We start from the raw sequence: 25,441 nt of genomic DNA on the forward strand, positions 1-25,441 counted from the left end.
CATTGGAGATAAGTTGTGGTGTGTGTATTTTCCCTTCACTGACAGCAGGATATGCATTATCCTGGTTTTAAATGGCCTTGGGGGACAAAAGTTTGACATACCCATGTCAAAGGACGAAGGACGATCTGCATGATGACAGTTTCAAAAAGAAGGAAGTTGGCTTTTTCTTTTATTGGCCTACAGCGCACTGAAGACTTGTTTCCTGCCATGCATGGGTTAAACCTTCTGAATGCTGAAATGTAACCTGTGGGGAGTTTCAGGGAATATTGGATTTGGATGCTAAAGGCAGAATGTTTTCATCATCATCATTGTTAAAGTCAGATATCAGGCCATCAGGCAACCCCTGAGGTGTAACTGGAAACTCATATGACCTCCATTGAAACAGAGAGTTACTGTATGACATCATACATCTGCATCTTGTCTTATTTGGTGGTTAACTGATGGCAGTGCGGGACAACAAGTTCGGTACGTCTACCCACACTTTTACCTTCCATCATCGTCTGTCTAAACAAATTTTCAGAAAAAATAAACACAATTTTATTTCCAGGAAACAGGTAGACAACGTCATACATGAATTAACACAAAAAAAGACCAAAAACTGCTTTTTATGAATAAAAAAAAAAGAAGAAAATCTGAACTCGATAATAAAATGACTGTAACAGAAACAATGCACCTGCAGTTCATCGTGTAGGGAATTCAAAGAGACGTCTTTGTGGAGGTTATTAGATCTGATACAGACTGGGTTGGGAATGCTCTGCAAAAAGATATAACAAAAGCTCCCAAACCTTTGTTTAAAGGTCAATTTAGCAATATGGCATTGCAATGAATAATCTTTATTAATTAATAAATGACCCCAAATCAGTTTTTCTCTTATCCAAACAAGATGGAAAATGTATTTCATTGCAGGTTGTACTTGTACTGGTCACATTGTTTATCCAAACATCAAACTGAGTCTACCTTTATTAATCCATTTGTCAGCCTCTCCACAGACCTGCATTTTAATCCAACACTCCATTGACCTCTATACTAAACCACACCGGTCTGATCCACCACCATTCTAACTCAGCCTGATGATCTCAAACCTGGGCTTTTTCTGTTGCAGAGGCTGAGGCAGATGGTCACCCTGCACCTCATCCGTCTCCCCCACCCCCTCCTGTGCATCGTTCTCCGTGTCCCCTTGTCCTCCCTGTCCCGTACCTATCCCTCCAGTTTGTTTATCAATGGGACATTCCCCGTTGTAGGTCTTGACGTAATCCTCGACGCGCCAGCCCCTGAACTCCTGCGGCTCGGAGCAGATCAGGCCAGTGTAGAAAACGCCGGGGTGGTGCTTGAGCCAGTAGATCAGGTAGTGGATGTTGTAGTCACAGATCCAGGGGTTGTGCTCCAGCGAGAGCTTCCGTAGGAAGTAGAGGTCCTCCAGTACGCCATACTCAAAGTAAGGGAGGCTGTTATTGGACAGGTCGAGCTCTCGGAGGTACAGCAGGCCTGCAAATGCAGCTGGGAGAGGAAAAGAAGTTGAGCAAAATAAGTTGGCATCTCATACTGCTGCTTGGATGCTAAGAAGGTACACATTCTGAAGACACGGTGCAACATTACTATTCACTTCCTGGCAACCTGGCAAACGTAAGCCCAATATTCACTCTCTTTTTCACTCTGTAATTGGTGTCCGACAACCCCTGAAGGGAAATATCTGCCTCTTAAGCTGCTAAATGCTCCACTTTAGTGGAGTTCAGTGTAGTGTCCACCCTCTGGTTCCCCCTCAGGGAAACACTGTTAGCTCTGCCAGCACTTTTGTTGTTTCTTGCACCGTTAGCGCTGTTAGCCCTGTTAGCTGCGAGCCACCGGCTCAGCCGTAGCCATTTTGAGAGCCGTTGAGAGGCAACAGAAATGCTCCCAATCTCGTACACCTGAATAAAAATTACTGATGATTGCAGCTTTAAGAATGTGCCATCTGTTATTGTAAGGATAATGCACTTCATTTTACATGTCAAGACAACATTTAACTCCAGAGGTCACACACAACACTGTTGCTGTCCAATGAAAAATGGGGAAAATGCAAGATTCAAACTTTTCAGAAATGAAAAATAGCTGGGCATAACTTGAGTTAAAAAGGTGACTGTTGACGTCCGCAGAAGGTTCCAGACATTGTTAACAGTCTGTGTAAAAATGGGCCAGTGGAGACTGTTTCATGCTGTCCACTAGCCTTGGGCCTATAGCTTTGATCTTAACTGAGCGGAAGAGAGGAGGGGAGGAAAATGAGAGGAGGAGGAGGAGGAAAAAAGTGGAGAATGTGTGGAACATATAAAATATAGAGAGGATAAAGATATCCCTGAGACAGAGAGACGAGAGACGAGAGAAAAACAGACGCTGGGGACGATAATCTTTACGAAATCCATTTTCAATCATTGTAAGTTACTGTTACTGCATTCTCGTTATTCAACCATAAAGATGACACGGATAGATGGAACTATAGGAGAGTAAAGAGGATGGATGGAGCCCTTGTTGAGCCTTTCCTGTCTTATCTCTCGACTCATGAGACTCATGACTCTCCCAAATGGCTTTCTGTTAGTTACTTTTTAAACCACTACGGCCACAGGAAGCCCAGTGTGGTGTACTTTCCCGGTGTTTTCCCATGCACTAAAATGTAGAAGCAACATTCTCTGTAAAACATATTCAGTCGCAGTTTGCAGGTATTTTTTCCTCCCTTTTAATAAGACACCCTTGAGCATCAATGGTGGTGTAAGTCCACCATCCAAGAGAAAAACTATTCCTTTAATGACCTCACTTCCCTTTGCTAGTTGGTATGACATGTCAGTTCCCTCACGATTGTTCTCTCCATCGGTACTTCCTTTCAAAGCATCCTTATCTCACCATCCTTTGAAACCACTTTTTTGTCCCTGAAAAATTGCAAGCAAAGAGCTCTACACAACACACTAATCTCCAAGTATTTTAATCAGCTCTCCCACACGGATCACAGAACCATCATAACACCCACTGAGGATAAAGCTTTAAAGCCTGTCATCTATTTTTCCAGCTTCAATGCACAAGCATTAACATTCTTTGCACAAAAACACGGCCCTCGTCCAGCTTTAGGAGAAGTGATAAATTAGGGATTTACCCCCCAGGCTTGCCCCACTCTGGGCTGACGTGGACAACAACTTTCCATAACAAATAAACACAATTTCAAAGTCTCCGGTCACCATAACTACAGATAACACTGTTGCATCAGTCCCACAATTACGTAATTGTCTGCTGCTATGTTGTTGCTTCAATTACAGTAACACAAAGGAGAGGCAAGCAAGCAGGATCTTCTACAAGGGCTTGAAGAGCGATTATTTTTAGTTTTTTTGCAGAGTTTGGAGTTACAGATGGGTGGGGCCCCCACATTACGACAATTTCTAAAATGTCAGGTCATTAGTCATAGGAAAGTGCACTAAATTGACCTTCAAATATACGGTACTCTCCTGTGACTGTCTAAACTGTTTTTTTTGTTTTTTTTCGGGGTTAGTCCTTCAAGGAAAAACCACAGCAATCTGGCACAAACATCTGGCACAAACAATGCAAATAATTGTGCATTTCTTTGTAATAACCAGTGTGCCAGAGCCAGAGTGTGACCCGAGTGAGAGAAAAACATGAATGAAAAGGCACGGCAAACAACCTCTTAAAATTTATTCTAAATATTTTGTTTTACTCCAAATGTGAAAATGATGAGAAGGAGCAATCATGATTGTAGCCATGTGTCACAACATATCATGTGTCTTTCAGTTTCCAATGCAGTCTTGGACACACTGGGGCTAGCTGCAGTAGATTGTTTACATGTGTTGCAGGCTAATGAAGACAACTACAAGGTTTTATAAAGGACTTCCCTCCCGGGCAGGAAGACATAAACCACATCATTAGCCTGGAGAGAGTAATGAGTCTGCACTTTTATAACGCAACTTGTACTGAGGCAGAATTGCTATTCAGAGCAGATATTTGACTTCAGTAAAATTGATCTTTTGGACACTAAATGATCTTGTGTTTCCCCGTTGAATTTTCCTCAACCTTTCCTTGATCTCTATTTCGTATTGAGAGTCATATATTTGGTTATTCAGTGGTTTTAAATGGGCCATTTTTGTTGTTTGTGCCATTATTTTCATCATTATCTTCATCCATGTTTAACGGAGTGGGTCCTAACTTTGGCTATTGACAAAGAAGAGTCTATCTTCAGCACTCATCACCAGTAGAATATGTAAAAATATTCTATTTTCTATTTTAATATTTTTTAGAAGCATGAAGATGTAAAGTCCAGTAATTCTTAAGAATATATGAGAGTAAAAAATTCCCAAAATTCTGGGGTGTTCTACTTTTTCTGTGTGTCAGGTGTATCTTGCGACCCCTTGTTGTGGTGTCGATCGCCACGTTGGTAACCACTAGTTTATCCCATGGTTGGGTCGCTTTCATCAGAGTTAACTGGTAATGTAGCAGGGACAGATGTACAGGTACAAAGGTAGTTTCACTTTTGACAGGAACTATGTCATTGGATCTTGTTCTCTGACTTTAATGAACACCTGCCAGCCAATCAAGTATCTATGTGGCCGTGGCATAATGCACTGAAGTGCCCAGATGTATGTGCTCAGGTGTGTGTGTGTGTATGTGTGTGTGGCAGTTGTTTTACCTGTGTCTAAATGGTGCAGGCTGTTGCTGCTCAGGTTGAGCAGCTTGAGGTCTTTGGACAGCAGGAACTGTTTGGGCCTGAGATGTTTGATGGTGTTTTTGGACAGATCCATCTTCACTATGTCAGATGGCAGTTCAGACGGGATGTTGTTCAAATCTGCAAAGAAGGAAAGACAGAGAAACATCATTTCCGTAACTGTGAAAGGCGCTGGAACTACAGAGTGCATATGATGTGCATAAAGATGAATTCCTGTATTCCTGCAGCTATAGGTTTACAGGATTGAGGCCGATGAACTCGGCATACAAAGTGCAAAGCTCCAGAATCAGCAGGAGAGCTGGAAATCTGTCTGCATCATCATACATTTTCAAGATGTTGTGTGGGTTGTATGCAACATTTAACCGTTTCAAGATGGATGGAGTCGAGTGTGACAGCGTGTATAACAATATTTCACTTCTGTGCCAGGGGGGGAAGAGTGTTTCCACTCTCTTCCAGTGTTTCCAGCCTCACACGCAGCCCCCCCCCCCCCCTCCCCATCCCAGTAAGAGTGTTGTTGAGTACTCTAATGTATGAAACAGTGATTCCCACGTATTCCCATGTTGATAACAGATCTGTTCTGGAGTTTTAAGTCAGACACTGGAACACATTTCCCGACAATGTTGCGATGGTGAGAATACATATATATCACTATCAACACGGTTTGTCCCAAAGCTAGAAACTGCAGAGCTGAAGCTTGAATCTATAGATTCTTTGGAGGTTATCTGCAGACAGTGAATAGATCCAGGTTTGTGTCAAGACTCCAATTGCACAAGTTCTGGCATTTGGGAGAAGCCTATTCAAGTAAAAGAAAACAGACATTTCAAAATTGGAGGTCACGTCTGCCGTGCCGATCACGATGCAATTCTGTTTTAAACTGAGTAGGAGGCCCCGGCAACCTGTATCATCAAAATGAACGTGGTTGATTGTTGTTTAAGCAGTTTGCAAAGAGGTTGCAGATGAGAGGAAAAAGGATTATGTTTCGGCGGCGAATACTGACTAAGATAGAATTAAACAATGTTGATTTTTATACAAAATCACTGCTCTATTTTGTAGATAAAACAAAAAACAAAGATTGTGTACGGTATGTGTGTGGCTGAGCATTCACGCGTACACATGCGTTTGGACTAGTTTCCGGGATATATTTATTTACACAGACTGTATGATCGTCTCAGAAGAATGCTTAGTGGCCCTTTTTTAATAGAGCAGATGTTGCAGTCTTTATGCACACGCTTCTTTATGCACACGCTTCACCGCCACAGATGTTGTTGTTATTTATCAATGGAGGCAATGTGCCATAAATCACAACTGAATAAGAAAATAGAATCGCATGCGCACAAAGGACACACTTCTACGCCACGCTGCACACAGATGTAGCCAATGCACTAAGGAAATGTAATTAGTATTGTTCAGCGACGTGAGGCGGTGATGGCTGATGAGTGTGCAGCAAGCAGGCAGAGACATTTACAAAGGCAAGAACAGACTTTCCACAAGTTATCAGTCTAAAGGGAATCCCACCCTGCCTCAGGTGTACATGCCTGCAAACTCCGTCCAAGCAGCATTTTCAGATTAGAAAATGGTGAGTAAACGCTGGCATTCAGACTCAAATTCCCGGGCTCCCTTGTGAGAAATCAGACTTCAACCCTTTTGGAGCCAAAACAGATCCTCTCTGTCCAAGAGGGATACATCTGTGGTCTTCTGTGTTTTACAGAGAATGAGGATAATCTCTCACACGGTGTATTTAAGTAGAAACAGTATAGTTTAGACTAGATAAGTGGTGTCCGTGACCAGTTGGGCCCATTTTCCTGATGCTTATTATCTTTCCTGATGCAGATTATCTTTCACCTCATCTTGATTAGCCATGTTGCATGTCTCTATTAGCTCTTTTTTAGCATTACTTCCTGGAGCCAAATGTTTTCAGAAAGTTAGATGTTTTATCAGGAGCGTATGGGTATCTTGTGATTTTTAATGGAGAAACTGTTTCCTACTATAACATCTGTCCCTCTGCAGACTGCTGAATGAATAAACACACAGAGAGGGGGAGAAAGAGAGAGAACACGTCAGGAAAGGTGAAGGTCATTCATTGAAAACTGGGTTTGGACTGGATTTTTTTCTTTTTTTTGACTGAATCTGCTCAAGTCATTATTTCAAGGCACATGTGAACATCCGTCCCTCTGGGATTTGTGCTTCGCTACAACCTGAGAAACTCTCTGCTTGTCTCGTCTGATTGGACAATTGCCTATTATATTTCATTTACATTATAGAGTCTCAACAATAGCGCCTGCTTTGTGTCAAAGTGACAGGTTTGAATGACTTCCTGCAGCAATTTAGTCGGTCATTTGCCAAAACATCCTATGGAGGTTCCATTGTTAGTTATGTGGGCCGTGCATTAGTAAAACACAGGGACTATTTCCATGATTTAGTAAAAGTGCAGAACATTCATCTGGACGTGTATCTACATATCCTGCTCTAGAGGGTGTGGGTTGAATGTCTTTTCTTTATCCATACATTCTATAAAACTAAATCAAAGTTTTTCCAAAGGTTAACTGTATAGCTGTGTAAAGAATGCAGGACACATTTCCTGTCTGCATTAATAATGATTCTGTTGGGAGCAGGTGTTGCAATATGTTTCCAACTGTTTAGACAGTAGAAGAGGAAGCAGTTAATTTTGTACTGCGCTGACATAATATACTCTGGGGTCAACTGTGCATTGCGCTGTGACTTTTTGTGGTTTGGGTACACACCCCATGTGTTTTCTTAACAATTTCAGGCACTAGATTTGTTGCATTAAGTAGCACTGAAGAAGTTCACATTCAATATTTCACCTGTGTGACACATTAAGAAGTGAGAATGTTCTGTTGCATAGATTTTGCATGCTGTTATGTTTGGGCTTCTATGTAAGACACATAACTCTCTTTCACCATTCAGACAAAATATAGAGGCAGAGGTGAAGCCGTTTCTAAACATGCTGACAACTCTGTTTATAAGACATCACGATTACAACAACCAGATTAGTGTCCACACTGATGGTCATGCTACCATTTTAAAAGGTTTGTATTGCCTTCAACTCACAGGGACAAAAGAAAAGGACAGAATAGGCTTCCATATCAGACTTTAAACGATCATATATTACCGACACTTTTACTTTTCTTCAGTGTTATATGTGAAAACTTGAGCAAACGTAACAGACTCGTTTGGCTGCGCAAGAAGTTACATCTTTGTTAAAAGAGTTACAAACAAGCAAAACATGTATAGGCCTACCCTCCTTTCTGCAAACCCGGATAAATCAATCCAGGACCTGTCTTGCCCAGGACTGAGTACATCTAGTTGCCTATTTTCATCCAAGGCACATCCATCCCGGAGGTAATTGCCAACTTGCCTTCAACAATATCATAACAATTGGTTCCAGTGGGGATTTCCATGTTCAGTTTTCACAATGCGTCAGTGACCTTTTCACCGCAGGGTGAAACATTTATCTAGGAAAATCTGAACTACATATTCAGTTTCATAACGACTGTGCAATTCCGAGTGTCGACAGGACATTCAAACTGTTGTAGGAAAGCGTCTTGGCGCCGGGCAGAGTCTGCAGCTAAATCCTGCAGTTAGTAGAGAGTGATGTTTGATACTGTCCTCTTTCTCATTCATGCTTTCTGCCTCATGATCCAATGACACCATGGGAGATTATTTTGGGGTTTTTTCTGCTGACTAACTGCCCGCTGTCTGTGATCCAGGTGGTCCAGGGAGAGCCTGACATAATGTTGTGCGCCTGGGCGTTTGTGTGACTGGGAAGCAGCCAACTCAGCATATATATGAGTCACTTTACTGCTGCCTACTCAAATGGCCTGAAGTTTATATGGAGGATTTATGTTTCTTCTGAAAACCAATGATGTCGTGACCTCGTGAGCACGGTCTTAAAGGCAAAGTCTAGAATTTGGCCAAAACAATCAATACCACCGTGTAGGTTTCTGAGCAACATCATGAGATGTGTTCGGAATAAACAACCTGGAATGACCAAAAGCTCTATGAGGATATAAATAAGAAAATATGGTTTTGCACAAATGAAACTCATCTGGCACATAATCTACTTTCTTTATTCAGTAATTTAATACATGGTTTATTTATGCTATTGTTATTTTTTATGCGGACATTATACCTGCACTGTAAGTTAGCTTCAAGCTAGCCAGGGTCTATAGATGTCTATGAAAAGTATCTTTAAGCTTCCTCTGGCACAATACATGCAATGGGTACATTTATGTTTCATATTGTAGACCTAAGTGATCTCTTACAAATAAAAATGTGGTTTATAATAAAAAATACAACATACAAATGAGCTATAATGGCTTCACTTCTACAATTAAAATACTGGGAGTACTCAATGTGTCCACTGTATAAAAGGGGCTTAAACAGAAGTCATTTGAAGGCATATTTTGATATTACCACAGAGTACTCTGAAGTCCACGTTCCATCTTTGAGAAACAGCCTTAATAACTCACATATCAACTATAACCGCCTTGTGGAGCATTGACCTCCAGTGAGAATAATATGGAGCCTGAAATCTGCTGTGGTTCACCTCAGAGAGAAAGCCTTCAAACCAGCGTAAGGGAAACGGGGAGAAAGAGATGGAAAAGGGAAAATATAGGGTTTGGAGAAAGAGAGCGGAGTCAGTTTCCACTCTGCTCTGGGTTTTCTAATTCTTGTCTATATGAAAGAAAAGGATGTTGGCTCCACCACCAAACAGCAGCTAATTTAAGTGCCAGCCTTGCAATGAAATGAAAAGCTGCAAGGTTGGACAAAACAGGCCAAAATTATCAGCAGATTTTGTGGCTGTGTCTTGTAGCCTGTGTCAAAATATATTGTACCCACGTAATGCATATTCTTAACCCTGTAGAGCCATTTGTATCATATTTGTTACAACAGTTTCAGAGACCTTTATGTAATTAACATGAGCAATACTTTCCTGGAGAAACGTATTGTATACAATCCTATACATGTCTGCTGCCATCTGGTAGATTTTCAATGCACTGCAGGCAGTAGCAGGTATTTCAATTCCATTTCCAAAATGGCAGCCGTCATGACGTGACTCGTTCCGTTTTCGGCAGGATAATTGTTGCTAATTTTGAAACAGTTACGGTAAGAATAAAATGTATAGTGTTACTAATATTTCAATATCAATATTTACTGTATTGAAGCAACCTATAATTAATTAATGTTTCATTATTTGTTTACAGTAAAATCATGTTGAAAATATAGGTATCAAATATGAGACAGCAGGTATATAAAGTAAGAATTCACCTGTAAATCCTTGTATTGTATTTCATCATGCAATCTGGATTATGCCATATCACAATGCCAAATGTTTTGATTATTTAATTAAACTAATTAAGGTAGAAATGTCATAGTAAGATATATTGAGTGGAAATTTATGTTTTATATATATATAATAACAAATCCTTGGCTATCAAAATCGTTTGTTATATTGCTTGTTTCAAAAAAAGAAACTCCGAGTAGACAATTTTTTTGTTTTTACTTTTAGATGGCAAAAACGTAGTGTTGTGGGACATGTGTGACGACCCTCTCTGACCTGTCTGCCTGTTCGTTTGGCTGCCTTCCTTGCAGGTGTGGCAGAGGGTCGTCAGGCAGAGTGGAAACACCTGAGGCCATTAGCAACACTGGCCCTGTGTGCCAGAGCACCCAATATAAAAACATTCTGGACTCTCAGTTGGCTTCTCAGTTGTTCCAAATGTTCAAAAAGCAATGAACATCATTTGTTATTGTTTGTAAAATAAAAATTGTTGTGATAAATAAATTGCCCTCTTATACCTGATGTAACAAATGTGATACAAAAAAAATATCATATAGTTAAATAAAATAAAATATATGTATATATGTTTTTTGACTAAAGGTCCAATAAACAATTCAATATCAAAAATTCAGAATTTTCTGAATATTATTTGATGGTTCAGGCTTAATAAAGCTGTAATGAAAATACCACAATCTTTACACAAATTAAAGGTACCCTGTGACACTTTTGACCACTGGTAGCATTATGGAACAATGTTTTCAGAAGTGAATCCCTGTTCGTTTGAGTTGTGCACGCGCACAAGATCACCCATGTACATGCACGAGCTCGTGGGCAATATATAATGCTAATCCAGTATTCAACAGTTGATGGCAGTAACACACGTAGAAGTGTAGTAATGCAACAACAAATGTAAAGAATCCGAATGCAAGCTCGTAAATATGAATGTAAACAATGTTGAAATGTAATGCATTCAGAATGCTTTGTTGGGCCTGAAGGACAAACACAGTGCATTTTGGTAGGATGCACTGTAGTTTCTTTGCAAAACTATAGGGCACATTTTATTCAAGGAGAGGAGAACTAGATTAATGGGAACTTGGAGGCAAAATGCATAAAAATGTCACAGTCATGCAACTAATCTGAGAGAGGCAGGGGGTCTACAGAAATGATAAATAGGGGAAGTTTACTGAAATAATAAATAATTCAATATGCATTTCTATATCAGCAGTGAAGCCAACTTTTACTATATTACTCCACAGCATACCAAACTCTGCCAGCGACTGTTAAGTGTTCAGACGGGAGAACACAATGTGTAATGATGTAATCTATACCTGTTATTACATTTAGAAAGCATTGGTTCTGGATGGCAGCGCAGTGAAAAAAACAACAAAATGAAGAGATTCCAAACCTCAACTGGCATCAGCTCAACATATAACCATACTTTATGTGTGTCCTTGCGAATCAAAAGCGCAGAGACAACGTATTGAATGTCAAGCACAACAGCTGTAGCTCATTAGGCATCATTCACATCACATATCGCTTTCATGGTGGGGCATGGTTTAGGAGGCAGGATGTGGAGGGTTATTATGGAGCACACGACAAGAAGAGAAGATCCGGAGAGATGGATGGGAGAATCAGCCTGTGAGAAAAACAGAGAAACCTTATCTGTGGCTCAGATAAAGAATTGATTCAAAAGTTTGACTGTAGAAAAAAAGGGGAAATATGTAAAAACCCTTCCTCCAGCATTTACACAACACAGGCGTTGCTTTGTGTGGTTTTGGCTTCTCCGTGCTCTGTGAAAGATGTCTTTCAGTGAAAGGCATAAGCTCTCCGTTTATAGATGCGTTCAATTACAGATTTCAATCTGGGAGCTCACTTGGCCTGAAACATAGACACAGACAATCTTTCAGTTCAGTGCGCTGACAGTGGATGCCATTTGGGCGGAAGAAGAAGAAGAAGAAGAAGAAGACGATACAGAGAAAACAGATGAAAGGGAGAAGATGAGAGAGCAACCAAGAATAAAGAGCCCACACAAAAGTAACAAAAAGTGATCTGCGCAAAAATTCAGAAATTGTCATCCGTTGTCTCCCGCCTGTGTTTGAAAAGCAACACTGACACAGTTTTTATGGAGCACTGGAGAAGTTACAACGTCTATGCCTCATGGTGTCGTTTTTACACACAGACAGAACCAGATGTGAAAACTGGAAGAGCTGAAAGAAGCCCTCGCTTTCCCTTTGCTCCGTCTCTCCTCCCTGTATTTGCACCGATGCCTGTTTCCATATTTCTGCAGCTTTAGACATGCTGACTCAGTGTTAAAACTGGAAACACAAAGAGGGTGTGATGCTGGTGGTAATTACTGCCTTCTAAAACGTCTTGGAGGACACAAATCTGCAGAAAGTTAATGCGTGATTCGACCGCACAAGAACACAAGCGCTCCGCAGTGCAGCTCATCGGAAGGCTAAACAACGCAACACAATCACAGCAGGTGGGCTGATGTCAACCAATTTGGGCTAAAATGGAAAATGATGGTGCATGCTTGAAAATGCAAGCTTTTAGTTTGACAGAACAGACCACGACCAGCCTGCTCCCTCCCTCCCAATGAAGAACAGACGCCCCGGGTGGCAAACCTGATAAAAACAAACACATGTCTGCTCGCTCAGCCTCAGTGGAACCCAAACATTACACAGCAAACTAATTCTTGAGCCCAATTTCACTGAATAAGCAAGAAGGACAGTCTATTTGTTATTGATATATTTTGCAAATGAACGGTCCTGATTCGTTGCGTGAGTTTACGCCCCTCCTCACAGTCAGTTTGTTTCAAGTTAACCCTTTTCTGTGGACACAATGCACAATGTTTTCTCTTTTATAATCAACCAGCATAATGATTGCTTTGGCAATTATAAACAGGAGATGACACCGTTAAGTTACAGGGATACAGAACCTGACAGTCTCACCTTTGTTGCTGCAGTCCAGCAGAGGTTTGGGGAACATGTAGGTGTGGCACATGGACGTGGCCTCCGTCTTCACTTTGATTGGCGGAGGCTTCGGTTGCCCCCCCTCCCCGCCCCCCGGCCTCTTGTCCACCTGGCTGTCGTCCGCACACAACAAGTCCACGTTCAGCTTCCTCAGCTTCTGGCCGCTCAGCGACTGGGGCTCGGCGCACTTGCCGTAGTTGCCGAGGTTGCGGTTGCTGGGCACCTGCAGGGTCCTGACCAGGCTGTCCAATGAGCAGTGGCAGCTCCAGGGGTTGTCATAGAGACGGAGGTAGGTGAGGCGGGTGAGAGGGAGCAGGACCTCCTCGGTGGCTGTTTTCAGTCTGTTGTGCTGGAGGAGCAGGGTTCTGAGCCTGGAGAGGCCGCTGAACGCTCCGTCCTCCACCATGGAGATGTGGTTCTGCTGGAGGTCCAGGCTCTTCAGCTGGGTGAACTGGGAGAACATGTTGTCCCTTAAAACCTAAAGGGAGAGACGTAAACTGTTGAAACCATGTCTGTCTCAAGTAAAGCTTTGTCAGACTCATAGAGTCTAGATGTTCCACTATGTTCACCGGCTATTCGCTCACTTCATCTGCGCTGGGCAGCTGCCCACTGAGCCTGAAAATATGGCTCTCGAGAGCGGTGAGGTTGAACCAAAACAGTAAAGACGTGAGCCGTAAAAAAGAAAACATTGAGCTGGAGTCTGCTGAAATGCTTCATAAAACTGAACTGCAGAGTCGGGTATTATTTTTCTCTGCCTTCGTCACTGTAAGCGAAACCTTCAAGTAATTTGATATGTATAAATCTGAAGTTTTTAAGTACAATCTGCAAAGATTGGGTTTAGATAATCAAATTGCAGTTTTAAAGAATACGTTTAAATGTTTTACAATTCTATGCAGAATCCAACAGGTCCAAACATTCAGCTAAAAATGAACTAAAATCCACTTTGTTTATTCTTTCCCTCACTACTCATTCATTCAACAACTCTTTGAACTTGAAAATAAGGCTTAATTATACTCATTTTCACTGTCTTTGTAAGTCATTTGTCTTTATTCATGACTTTGCTGGCAAAGCCTTTTTGTTTTATTCCTCTCAACACCTCTGTCACACATCCTGTGTGCTCACTCAGACATGCAAACATCCACACACAAATACGTAGCGAAAAGTCTGTCTTTGATCCCGGAGCCAAATAAATGGTGCACAGATGCTCACGGTATCAACAAGCTGGCAGAGTAAAGAGGCTTGAGGTGCTAACGCACAGAATAGTGATGCATTTGTTGCACAAAACTGTGCTAGACACTTTGTTATTGTTAGTTGGGTCTTAGATCACCTGCTACAGTCCATTTATGTCTTGACTCTTTAATGGTCTGCACAAACCTGAATCTTATTTCTTGCCAAAAGCAGGTGGTGAATATCTTTGGGCCAGTCCTGCATCACGTTGGTCAGCTGCCTGTCCTGACAGTCCAGGTACTTGTCCCCTGCCTCCGTGTATTCCTTACACTCGTGAGTTTGGCGTCGCATCACTCCGGCCCTGCCTCTGCCCCGCACGCGGCCCCCGGCGCCCCTCTCCACAGCCCCTGACCGAGGGCCTCTCCGGGGCTCAGCTGACCTGAGGAGCAGCAAAAGGACGAGGGTGGCGAGGAGACGCATGATGGGAGAGGGGAGGAGAGACAGGGAGGCCTCTCAGTAATCAGGTGAACCTTGGACGACTTGGACTTGTTGGCAAATCGGTGTGACGGGACACGGGAGGCCGGTCACAGCTGTGTGTATGAAGAGAAAAACAGAGGGGAATCTTCAAAGGTCTTCAAACTCACTCATCGTACAGCTGACACTTAGCAGGCACTGACTATCTTTTTCACCTTTGTACATTTTTCTATGGGAAGCAAGTCAATGACCACTTAAAGTAATTTGGGATTGCAGGCAATGCTGGACTGACCCGGCAACAAAAAAGTAAAGGGAGGTGTCGGAAGTTTAACATTTTTAACTTGGGGTTATTTGCAAAAAAAAATAAAAAATGTTCAGGTGATGCAGTCTTAACCAAGTTTTGATAAATGTCTGTATGGTTCTAGTTTCCGTAACTCCTCTTTTGAATGTCCCTTGCCTCTAAGATTACAGATACAAACAAAAGAGAAGTGCCGCTTGGCACAAAGCCACGTAAATTCTTTGAGATTGCTTATTTACATAATGTTCTCTCGCTACTAGCTACTAGCTACTAGCTAGCTACTAGCTAGCTTGCAAGTGTTACAAAACGAATATCATCAGCTACTACAGTGTCAGTTTGTAGCACAAGGGTTAAAGCAACAGTGTACATGTAACAAATTGTTACAATTGTCTGCATTTTACGGTCCACTTTGAATACACAAAGTATCATACAACTGTGTGCAATTACAAATGTGGGGACAGAAAACATGAACATTTCAATGTTTTCACCCAACATGTACACGTGTAATAGTAATATGAAGGTTAAACAATTGATCAGATTGGTGAAATGGAAGAATGCAAAAAGCTGGACAGTTATATATTCTGAGGGGGAGATTTAAAAAAGTTAAATGTAAAGAAAAGCGAAATCATTGCATTCACAAATACAATCAAATGTCCAGGGATTTGTCTTAGTGGCATGTCGAGACATGCTGACAACTGAAATGGTAGCACGGCACATGTTGAAAGAATTAGTGGAGAGGTAGAGCGAAGGGAAACGGGGGTTTGAAGCAAAAGAGAGACATTTGTTAAGCGTTAACATGTTGCGGGTTAAAATGTGGTCGCAGTAAAGTGCACTCTTCTTTCGGGGATATCCCATGAATGTTTTCTATCTCAGCTAAACCGACCCGGATGCTCTTTCTCTCTACCTTTTAGTGTCTCTTGTCACAGCTCTGTTTCCATCTCTTTCTCTGTTTTCATTTTGCTGTCTTGGCATTGATGAATCCAATCCAATTGTAGGATGTGTATCCCTTGCAAAAAAAAAACATGTCTATTGCATTTAACAGAAACAACATATCAGATCCATATGTGCTTTATCCTGATGTTCAATAAGGGCCCTTTCAAAACAATATGACAGTTCTTAAAACGATTCACACAAGCTTTATCTGATCTGCCTCTACTGTAGTTACGTTTAAGCAACTCAGAAAACTTGCTTAGTTAAAGGAATACTTTGACATTTGACAGAAGATTGTTTGTTTATGAAGAAGAGTTTGAAATCTTTGGAAATACACTTATTTGCTTTCCGACTGAGCGTTAGATTGTATTAAAGCTAAAGCCAACCGCCAGTTTAGCTCAGTTTAGCATAATGACTGCAAACTGTGAGTGAAACCCAGAGCCTCCGCTTGCCACCTGGCAACTTGTCCCAGCCAGGGAGTAGTCTGGCACAAACCCCCCCCCCTAGATTAAACATAATAGATATAATGTGTTAATTAGAGGTCCCATTCAACAGAACCAGGCCAGCTGTTTCCCAGTTTCCAGTTTTTATGCCCAGATAAATTAACTGCCTGTCTGCTTTTGTTTTATATTTAACAGACAGATATGAGAGTGCTTTCAGTCTACCAAACTGTTCATATAAAACCACTTTCTGGCTATTTGAATAACAACCCTTGTTTTTTTTATCTCTCTTCCCTGCAGCCTTGGTGTCCTACAATTTGTATTGCCCAACTATCATCAGCCACAGACATGAAAACTCTGGAGTTTGGAGATATCAATATTTACAGCTCAATAATAAGACAAAAGTGTTTGTTCTTTGTAGCCACATAGCCACGTGTTTGGACTCCCTGCCTGCGGACTATATGAATGTGTGTGTGTTTTCCTTTTGTGTATTTGTGTGAGTGTGTGCATTGTCTGGTTAAAAAAAAGAAAAGAAAAAAGAAGTGAGTCATGGGTCCCTTATGTGATCAGAGGCATAAAGGCAAATACCATAGGTCTGCCAAGACACCCTACACACACACACACACACACACACACACTCATGTGCACGCTTCAGTCAAACTGTACCAAACCGCAACCCCCCCTCCAGTCCTCCAGTCTGTCTCACAGTGGAACAAGCCCGTCAATGCAGATGGTGTCGTTCCATTGTGAATAACAGACTGGGCATGTTAGCGAGCTACAGACAGAAACAGCTGAGAATGTACCAGGGGAGACACTTTCCAGTCCAGGGAGCGCTCGTCAACTGTCCAACTGTCCATCGTCTTAAATGAAGCGAACATGAAAGTTCGATTTCCTTCACTGCAGCCGTCGCATGCGATAAGACTCTTCTAGTCAGCTGTTACTCTAAACCCAAAAGGAATTGAATAGGTTCATCTCAGCCACCATCTGTCAGTGTCAGTGTGATTGGGCACAAGCATGCCCTCATCGATTTATATGTGGGTCTGTTTGTGTGCACATGTACAACTACGAGCACACGCTCTTGTGCCTGTGTTGCATGATCGCGCAGTTGATGAGAGACATGTTTCGACACAAGGCAAGACTAGTGCCAGTCAAAACACCAGACTAGGCTGGACTGAGGTGGAAAGCGTGGAGAGGGTTCTTGAGTGGACCCAGACACATCTCTGCACGTGGTCCTGAACAGCTCGTTTGCAAGATCTATCGGTTCAGCTCAGCAAACACACACTCCACTACGGTGAAATGTCCACTGGTGTCAGAATTGAATGTTTTAAAAGAAGCTGGTGAAACAGTTCACTTTTATTGCGCAGACAAAAAAAGCTTTTTAACATTTTCTCTCTCCTTCCCACTATAATCGATGCACCATCTCCAAACCATTTGGACCGGTGCTGGTACTTCTCAGATCTTTTCCACAGCACAGCTGTTCACCAGGAAAGGTCCAGCCCTTCTTAAAAAAAAAACGACGGCCGTGGTCAGCCTGTAACATGACACATTCCAGCTGGGACTATAACAAGCCCACTCAGGCCAAACCCATCCCTGTGGTTCACCTCTAGCCCATACCAGCTCAAATTAGCCCTCCCGGTCTAGTATTATTTCCCAAACCAGCTCCTTCTGGTAAGTCTGTGCCAACCCCCCCCCCCCCCCCCCCCCCAAAAAAAAAAACAGTCTCCCTGTGCCTGTAAACATCGAGCAGAAAGACCTCAGGGTTTCAGGCACTTCCGCAGGGATATTGCTTTAAATACTATGCAGACTGGGGTTTTTTGTTGCTGCCATTGCCATCTGTGCTGAACCAGAATAAAGTTGTGTCTGGACATGGAATGTGGCAGCAATATGTTTCTCATTTTGGACAATGGAAGAAAAAATGAGCCGGCGGGAAGAATTTTCTCATGAAAAGATGGCAGGTGATTTGTCTGCCCTGTATGTGCAACCGTGAACGATGGCGTTTACGCGATTTGTTCATTTCTAACAGGGGGGGGAGAGGTTTATTTTTTTTTGGTTCAGCCGCAATTAGCGAAGGGAACCGCCCCATGAGCAGCTCTTTTGGTTGGGATATTACAGATCCAAGACGAAACTAAATGAAGGGCGGGACTCTTGAGAGAAATTCGCAAATTACAAATCCGTCTGCTGCTTCAGCACCAAGGACAGCGGCGTACTGATGTTTCAGAGCCACGGCAGGGGGCCATGTCGATTCTAACTTGCACTAACCTCAGCCAGTTAAAAGATGAATGAAACGGAAACAATGACTTACCTCTGAATGTCAAATATTATCTCATCATTCATATTCTAGCCTTCAGAGCTTTATGTAGTATTTTGACTGACAGTTTTATCAGTCTGCACACAGTTTAGTGAGTGCTAAGAGTGTAGTTTACGGGAATTGGGGCACGCTCGTTTTTTTATATTGGGTGCTAATTATTAGACATTTAATGTTTTGTTAACATTCCTGGTTTAATTTCAATGCGTTCACAATCCAACCACATTAGGTGGATTCCACAGGGAGACCACAATCAGACAGTGTTGCCAGTAAAGCCGTCAGACAAATGTACCTTTACCAGTGAGAGTATGATTATGTCATCAGTTATGAGAGAGATTAAGTTTCCAACGTGCACTGAACAAACACTGCATCATTGTGTCTGAAATGGAATAATCGTTATCTGGGGATTTGTGTTAAGTCTTTCTAATGGCTTTCAAAACCAAAACAGTTTACGCACCAGTCTTTTAGACAAGTAAGGGACAGCAAGTACCCAGCACAAGAGTGCTCTCAATCAAAACAAACCGCTGAACAAATGCTCACGTCCGCAGTGTTTCTATATGTGGAATTTGTTTTGGGGGGAGCCGTGTGCAGGGAGTGTAGACTTAGAACTAAACTCCAGCTGAACATCATGTGTCTCCCTGCTGCACCAGCTTTAGTGCACCTTTATCTGAAACATCCATTCTTTTTTAGATTCCTGCACTCTTTTCACACAAGCAGGGAAAACCTCCACACACTGAACACGTATAAAAGTGTATATTATAACAGTATATTCATGAAAATGTACACAAAGAGAGACAATAACATGTGAAATAGACAAATGTTGACACATTCTGTGTCTGTGTATGTCTCTGGGCTCCATCGGGTCATTTGGTCTCAGCAGACCGGAGGGGAAACAGACACGCCGGCCTCTAAAACCATCACAACCCACGTACGTATCGGGAAGAGGCGGTGGGAGAAGAGACACTCCCTGACCTCAAGAATAATACAGATGGAGGAAGCACACATAATTGAAAACCACAGTGTTTCGGAATGAAAAGAACCCCCGAAGGAGAGAGTGAAAGACGGAAGGAAAGTCCTAAAGATGAGATTGATGTTAGAAGCTGAACTTAACATGGGACATAAAATGTTATGATGTCAAAGGGAAAGGAGAGGGATTTGTTTAGTTTCAGTTTTCACACCGCTGCGCTTCTGTTGAGAGAACACCCAGGTTTCTTTACAGCATACAATACAGTAGACCTGAGATTACATTTGTCCATTCCATGTTATATATATATGAAATATGCAATATAACTATTTTTCAACACATGTGTATATAGTTGTCTTGTCTATTCTTTAACTTTAATTTGTTCAGCTTTGTTGAACTTGTTCTTAGCTGTTATGTTTATTCTGTTAAATGCTTTGACTGCGACTGGTGCGGTGGTAAGACTTGAATCCTAAACTGCTGGTGAACATCCCTATTTTTTCCCCAACAGTGGATGAACATTATTACGCTAAAACATGTGTCCCTGGCTTAAACTGCACTTTTTGCATTATTTTCTTCCCTCCGCTTTACGCAGCAGTTTAGCGTCTTTTAGCGCATTGTTTAGGTTTTGCGGCCCACAATTTTACTATTGTTGTTCACTCGCTCAGCTCTCATCATGACCGTTTCCTGTTGGGCATGTAGCGTCCAGACAGACACAGTTAGCGACTAGCTGGTAAACATAGCTGAGCATTTAAGAGCAAGATGTTCTCTCAGGAGATGGTGGACACGAGACCGGAGCAAAAAGGAAAGTGAATGCTGGACTTACATTCACTTAAATCGTCAGAAACCAAGGCTGGATGTGTGAATAACAAATTGTTTGCTAACACATTAGCTATATCAACTTTATATGGTAATATAATAGGTCAAACTTGTTCTGTTGCCCCCAAGTGGCCAAAAATGTTGCTCCTTATTAGTACATTTGCAAAGGACAAAGTCAACCCGACCTTTGAAAACCCAATGTCACACCTCTCACCCACACAACCTTGAGGCAGCACAGTCGCTATACCTGCACTGGTGCTCTGTAGAGGCTCTCCATGCTCCAATAACACTGGACTGGCAACTGGGGATGGAAAGAGTTCAGACCTCCAGAGGAAATTGTTCGGAAACACAAGGGGCCACTGTGTTAAGCAAGAACAAGCAGGGGAGGCTGCAAAAACAAGAATGAGCCCTTTCTCCTGAACTACGAATAGAAAAATGTCAAAAATGCACGTTAAAACACCGGAGCAGGCAGAAAGTCAGTGTGTCGGTCAGTCAGGCAGTTAATTACAGAAAGAAACAGTGACAAAGCCACATGGAGCACTTTTAAAGGTGACCGTGTTTTCCTCTGCGAGCCAACCTCCCAGCAAGCTGACCTTACTTTCCTCCGGGCTGAAATCCCTTCATGTGTGGAGCGCAAGTGTGCCCGAAGGTCTGTGGCCTGTTAATATGCAACAGACCCAGCATCCAGCTTTAAACAATGAAAGGAACCCAAGGAAAGAATGACAGTATTGGGTAAAGAGAAGAGGGAGAAACACGTCTAGCCCTGAATCCAAAACCAGAGGATGAGACGGTGACAGACGTGTACTGTGAGTGGAGCGAGAGCAGGCGACAGAGAGAACCCTCACACATCCCTGAGAGCCTAATTGAAAACAGACATGTTCACTTCTGCAGAAAAGTAAGAGAGGCAAGAAGGGGGAAAAGAAAAAAGAAAATTACAATTTGGTTTCTCACAGAAGGTCAGAGGTGGTAGACTCAGAAGGAGAACCTTTGTGGTTGAAACAGGCCAAATGTGTACCTTTTGTGTGTGTTCCTTTTAGCCATGAGAAACCAGATTTCTCCTATTCTCTGGAGTCCAGACCATGAGAATAGTAACTGCAACCCTCAGAAACGCACGCGCATGGGACATTGACCTCTACCCTCAAAAGAGGTCAATGTCCCATGCGCGTGCGTTTCTGAGTCCATGCAACTCCTGTGTGTGTTTGTGTATGTGTGTGTGTGTTTGTGTGTGTGTTTGTGTGTGACAACCTGCCAGCTTTCAGCTGACGTTATGCAGGCATCAGAGTGGTCTCCCCCCTGTTTCTTGGCTGTTTTGACACTAACTACGAAACACTCGGCTCCGTCATAAAAACGGTATGTGTGCCGTTGAGCTGAAATGTTTCAGGTCTATCAATTCTGAGCCAGATTTATTATAGACATTTTTCTGTTGTATAATACTCTACTGTGTTTTCAGTTTTCTACTCTTTCTTAATCAAAAAATGTGTCTTGAGTCATGAGATGTTAAACAGAGCTCACACACACATACAAACACACACAATGTCTCTCCCAACCAACCGGCTACGTCCATTGCTTTGTGTTGGTGCCAGACACATCTGCACCTTAAACACACACACACACACACACACACACACACACACACACACATGCAACAGGCACAGCAAACACTCCCACTCTCTGTCTCCTCTCTCTACAAAGTGTTGCACTTAAACGTAACTGCGGCAAGCTGAAACAGCAGAAATGTTAGTAAAAGAGTCTCTCTCTCTCTTTGTAATCAGAGTGAATTTGCAAGTCAAGCTTTTTCTCTTCCCCAGTTTTCTTTTTCTTTTTTTTTTGGAGCAGGACTCCAGAGGGAAACCACACATTGCTCCGCTCTGCATGGATGTGGAATTTTACTGAAACGTACACAGGGGCATGTAGAAAAACCTACAACTGTGCATGCAAACTCTGCAGGAAGCACTGCAGCCCTTCTGGCTTCCTCTTTGGTAATATTATGCCCTAAAAATGTTAGAATCCTGTACAAAAGGAGCTGTCCGACAAAACTCCTAAATCCCACCAAAGTCTCAAATTCATGCTTAATAACAGGATAAAGTGTTGTCTATGTTTTCAATGAACATGAGTCATACGGTTGGCCATGACTGTCCAGAGTTACTTACAGTACAAGGAGGGTCCAAGTGGGTAAATTAACCCATCTCTTTACCAGAAGTATAAGTAGCTCTGTATGTCGTGTTACAAAGGGAACTTGACGCCTAATCATTGCAGAGTGCTTATAAGTCCGGGTGTATGGGACCACCAGTCAGTTAGATAACAAAAACAGCGAGGAAGCATCTAAAATTAGCCGTTGAATGTTGTCTTTGTTCCAGATATTATCTGCAATTTATCAACGTCAGGGTGCAATGACCCTCTACTATAAACTTGGCCCCAACTTCAACAGTACAACTCCAAATTAGAATTTTGTAGTAGAAAAAGAGAGCCTACTTCAGCAGTTCCTCAAGTACTGAGCTGGCAAAAGATGCAACTTCACGGTAATGAATACAATAACTCGTGGCTTTTTTTGGATGGAGTTTTGTTCGTTCTTATCTTCACATGTTCACAATTTTATCATCTGTGCGAAATACATCGAAGCTGCAGATATTTGAATCAATGTCTGATGCTGAACTCAGTGTTCTTATGTTGTGCTGCTGCAATGTATCTTTAAATGAAAGTTCTATTTATTGTTTTTTCTAAGAAAAAGAAGGGAAGTCACTCTTCTTGTAAAACCTTCAGAAAAGATTTTAAAAGGGGATATTTAAAAGAGAAATATTACATGCTGTGCAACCTAATAACTATTTCACGAGTCAAGATTAGTTTAATATGATGTGGTCTTTTCCAAGACTTCAGGGAATCAGATTTTGTCACCGGAAACTTAACTCTGGTGCCAAGTAATACTTGCCAAAACGAAGAAAAGAAAATCCTCTTGCGTATTGAATATTGTATCAGGAAGGAATGGGGATTTGCTGCTGCTTTCAGCTGAATACTCTTTTTGTAGATAGACAGATCTAACGCACTTTGGTTCAATATGAAGGTTTCAGTCCTACCTGTACAGGGAGAGAATCTGGCTCAGGCTCGTCCACTAGGACCTGCAGATCTCCGGTTGGTCCCGCGTCCCCGGCTCCTAATCCTGTCATGAGCGCTGCGTCTAAGCCAAGAAAATCTGCATGTCTGCCTTTAAAGTTAGAGCCTGGAGTGAGGGACGAGCGACTGGCTGCTTTTCCAATATATCTCTCTCTCTCTCTCTCTCTCTCTCTCTCTCTCTCTCTCTCTCTCTCTCTCTCTCTCTCTCTCTCTTACTCACTCTCTCTCTCTCTCTCTCTGTGGCTGCCTGTGCTGAGTGATTGACTACTGCCTTATGCAAGCTGCCTCTCTTGCTTTTCACCCACTCAGCTGGATCACTCTGAGACTGTGAGCAAAGTAAAGCTGATTCTCAAAGGAGCCACAAGGCTGTGTCTGGTTTAGTATTACACACACACAAACACACACACACACACACTCATATACACGTGTAGGAGGGCTGCAACCCTCCACTGGTCCCCCCTCTGTTAAACCGGTGGACTTCCTCCATGGATATGCCTGCTAACTGGCCTTATGGGCCGAGAGAGACAGACATTCAACACTCTGCTCTCCAAACACTCGGAGTAAATCAAATTATAACGCAATGTAAAGAAACATTAGAAAGAAGAAACTAAAAGTAAATTTGATTGTTATTTGGCCCTGAAAAGAGATGATGAATTGGTCGAATATCTCTCTACTGTCAGAGAACGAAAGCAGAGATGCAGATCCGAACCAAGCACAGGTCCATTATGCAGCCATTGTTCTACAGGTGAGGTTGAGAACGACTTCCTTCTACAATGTAAAACAATCAACTCTGTGACCAGAGATTGTAACGACTACATACACTATATACTGGAATTTGAATTCCTGTGTAAGTTTTGACCAATCTGTTGCTGCATTTAAAAGGTTTACACTTGAATTGTTATTCCTGTTATTATGAATATTGTATTTATTTATAGTATTTATTTGTTCTATTTGGTTTTACAAAGTTAGGAAAGTGATGCGTACTCATTTTACGTCGTATACACACCGGTTTTACTGAATCCGCTTATTATTTCAAGCCCAAACATTATGTTTATCCTAAACCGAACCAAGTGGTTCTGTTGCCTAAACGTAACCACGACCATCGAGGTAACATCGTGGCGTTAAGTGACATGCAAAGCCATTTCACAACGTGGCGTATAAACGACACGTGAAAGGTTGCGTATAAATGACATGAAAAACCTACAATGTGTGCAGATGACAAACCTATAGGACAGGAGATTATTTGCACGCCTTCCCGTGAGATCAGGCAGATTTGGCCGACACCCAAAGCGCAGATATCGGTATCCGGGGACGCAGGACCGACCGGAGATCTGCAGGTCCAAAAAACTCAACCACCTGTTTGTGCGTGGTGTCATGCCCCCCCCCCCCCCCCCCAGCCTTGTGGATTTAAATCATTGCAGCTTTGCTCCATAGTCTCAGTCCACTTCCAACATCTGCCGCTGAACGATGTTACCATAAGTGTTGCAGGCGACGCTTGTGGTTTCACAAGGTTTTCCAAAAAGTTTGCCACCCATCATCTGGACTGCATTGCTTTAAAGAACCGCAAGAGGTGGAACCAGGCACTAATACAGTGATGTATTCTGTCCTGCCACTTTTTTAGCCCTGTTAGCGGCGAGGTCCAGACTGAAAAGACATTCATGGTCCCCAGAGGATGAGTCTTAGAGACTTTGGTGAACCCCCTGATGTTTCCTCCAGCGCCACAGGATGTCATTTTTGTTTTGTAGTGACTGAAGTGGTTATTTTAACATGTTCCAATTCTTCACTTTGATTTATGACCAAACACTTGTGTTGATTTGTTTGACGTGGCTGTGATAAATCACGTTTGAGCTCCCGCTGTCTTGTTTGAGGTTAACTCTGTGTGATTGTTTTGCACTGCAGCACGTCTGTATATTTACTTCTGAGGCAGTGAAGATTCCCACCACTCTCTACCACTTGTCGCTAGCATGAATCAGTT

At 42.3% G+C, this 25,441-nt stretch overlaps 1 protein-coding gene across 1 annotated transcript; it reads right to left on the minus strand.

The window, feature by feature from the left end:
• Positions 1–530: 530 nt before the first annotated feature.
• On the minus strand, positions 531–23,574 carry lrrc17 (leucine rich repeat containing 17). The gene is made up of 5 exons (XM_079183390.1): positions 23,430–23,574; positions 14,339–14,721; positions 12,944–13,442; positions 4,658–4,813; positions 531–1,497 (listed from the first exon to the last, which is right to left on the minus strand). The coding sequence occupies exons 2-5, from the start codon at positions 14,609–14,611 to the stop codon at positions 1,058–1,060; spliced, it is 1,368 nt and encodes a 455-aa protein (XP_079039516.1). The 5' UTR covers positions 14,612–14,721; positions 23,430–23,574; the 3' UTR covers positions 531–1,057.
• Between the last annotated feature and the right edge of the window lie 1,867 nt (positions 23,575–25,441).

This window comes from Pholis gunnellus (genome assembly GCF_910591455.1).
Source record: "Pholis gunnellus genome assembly, chromosome: 22".
NCBI lineage: Eukaryota > Metazoa > Chordata > Actinopteri > Perciformes > Pholidae > Pholis > Pholis gunnellus.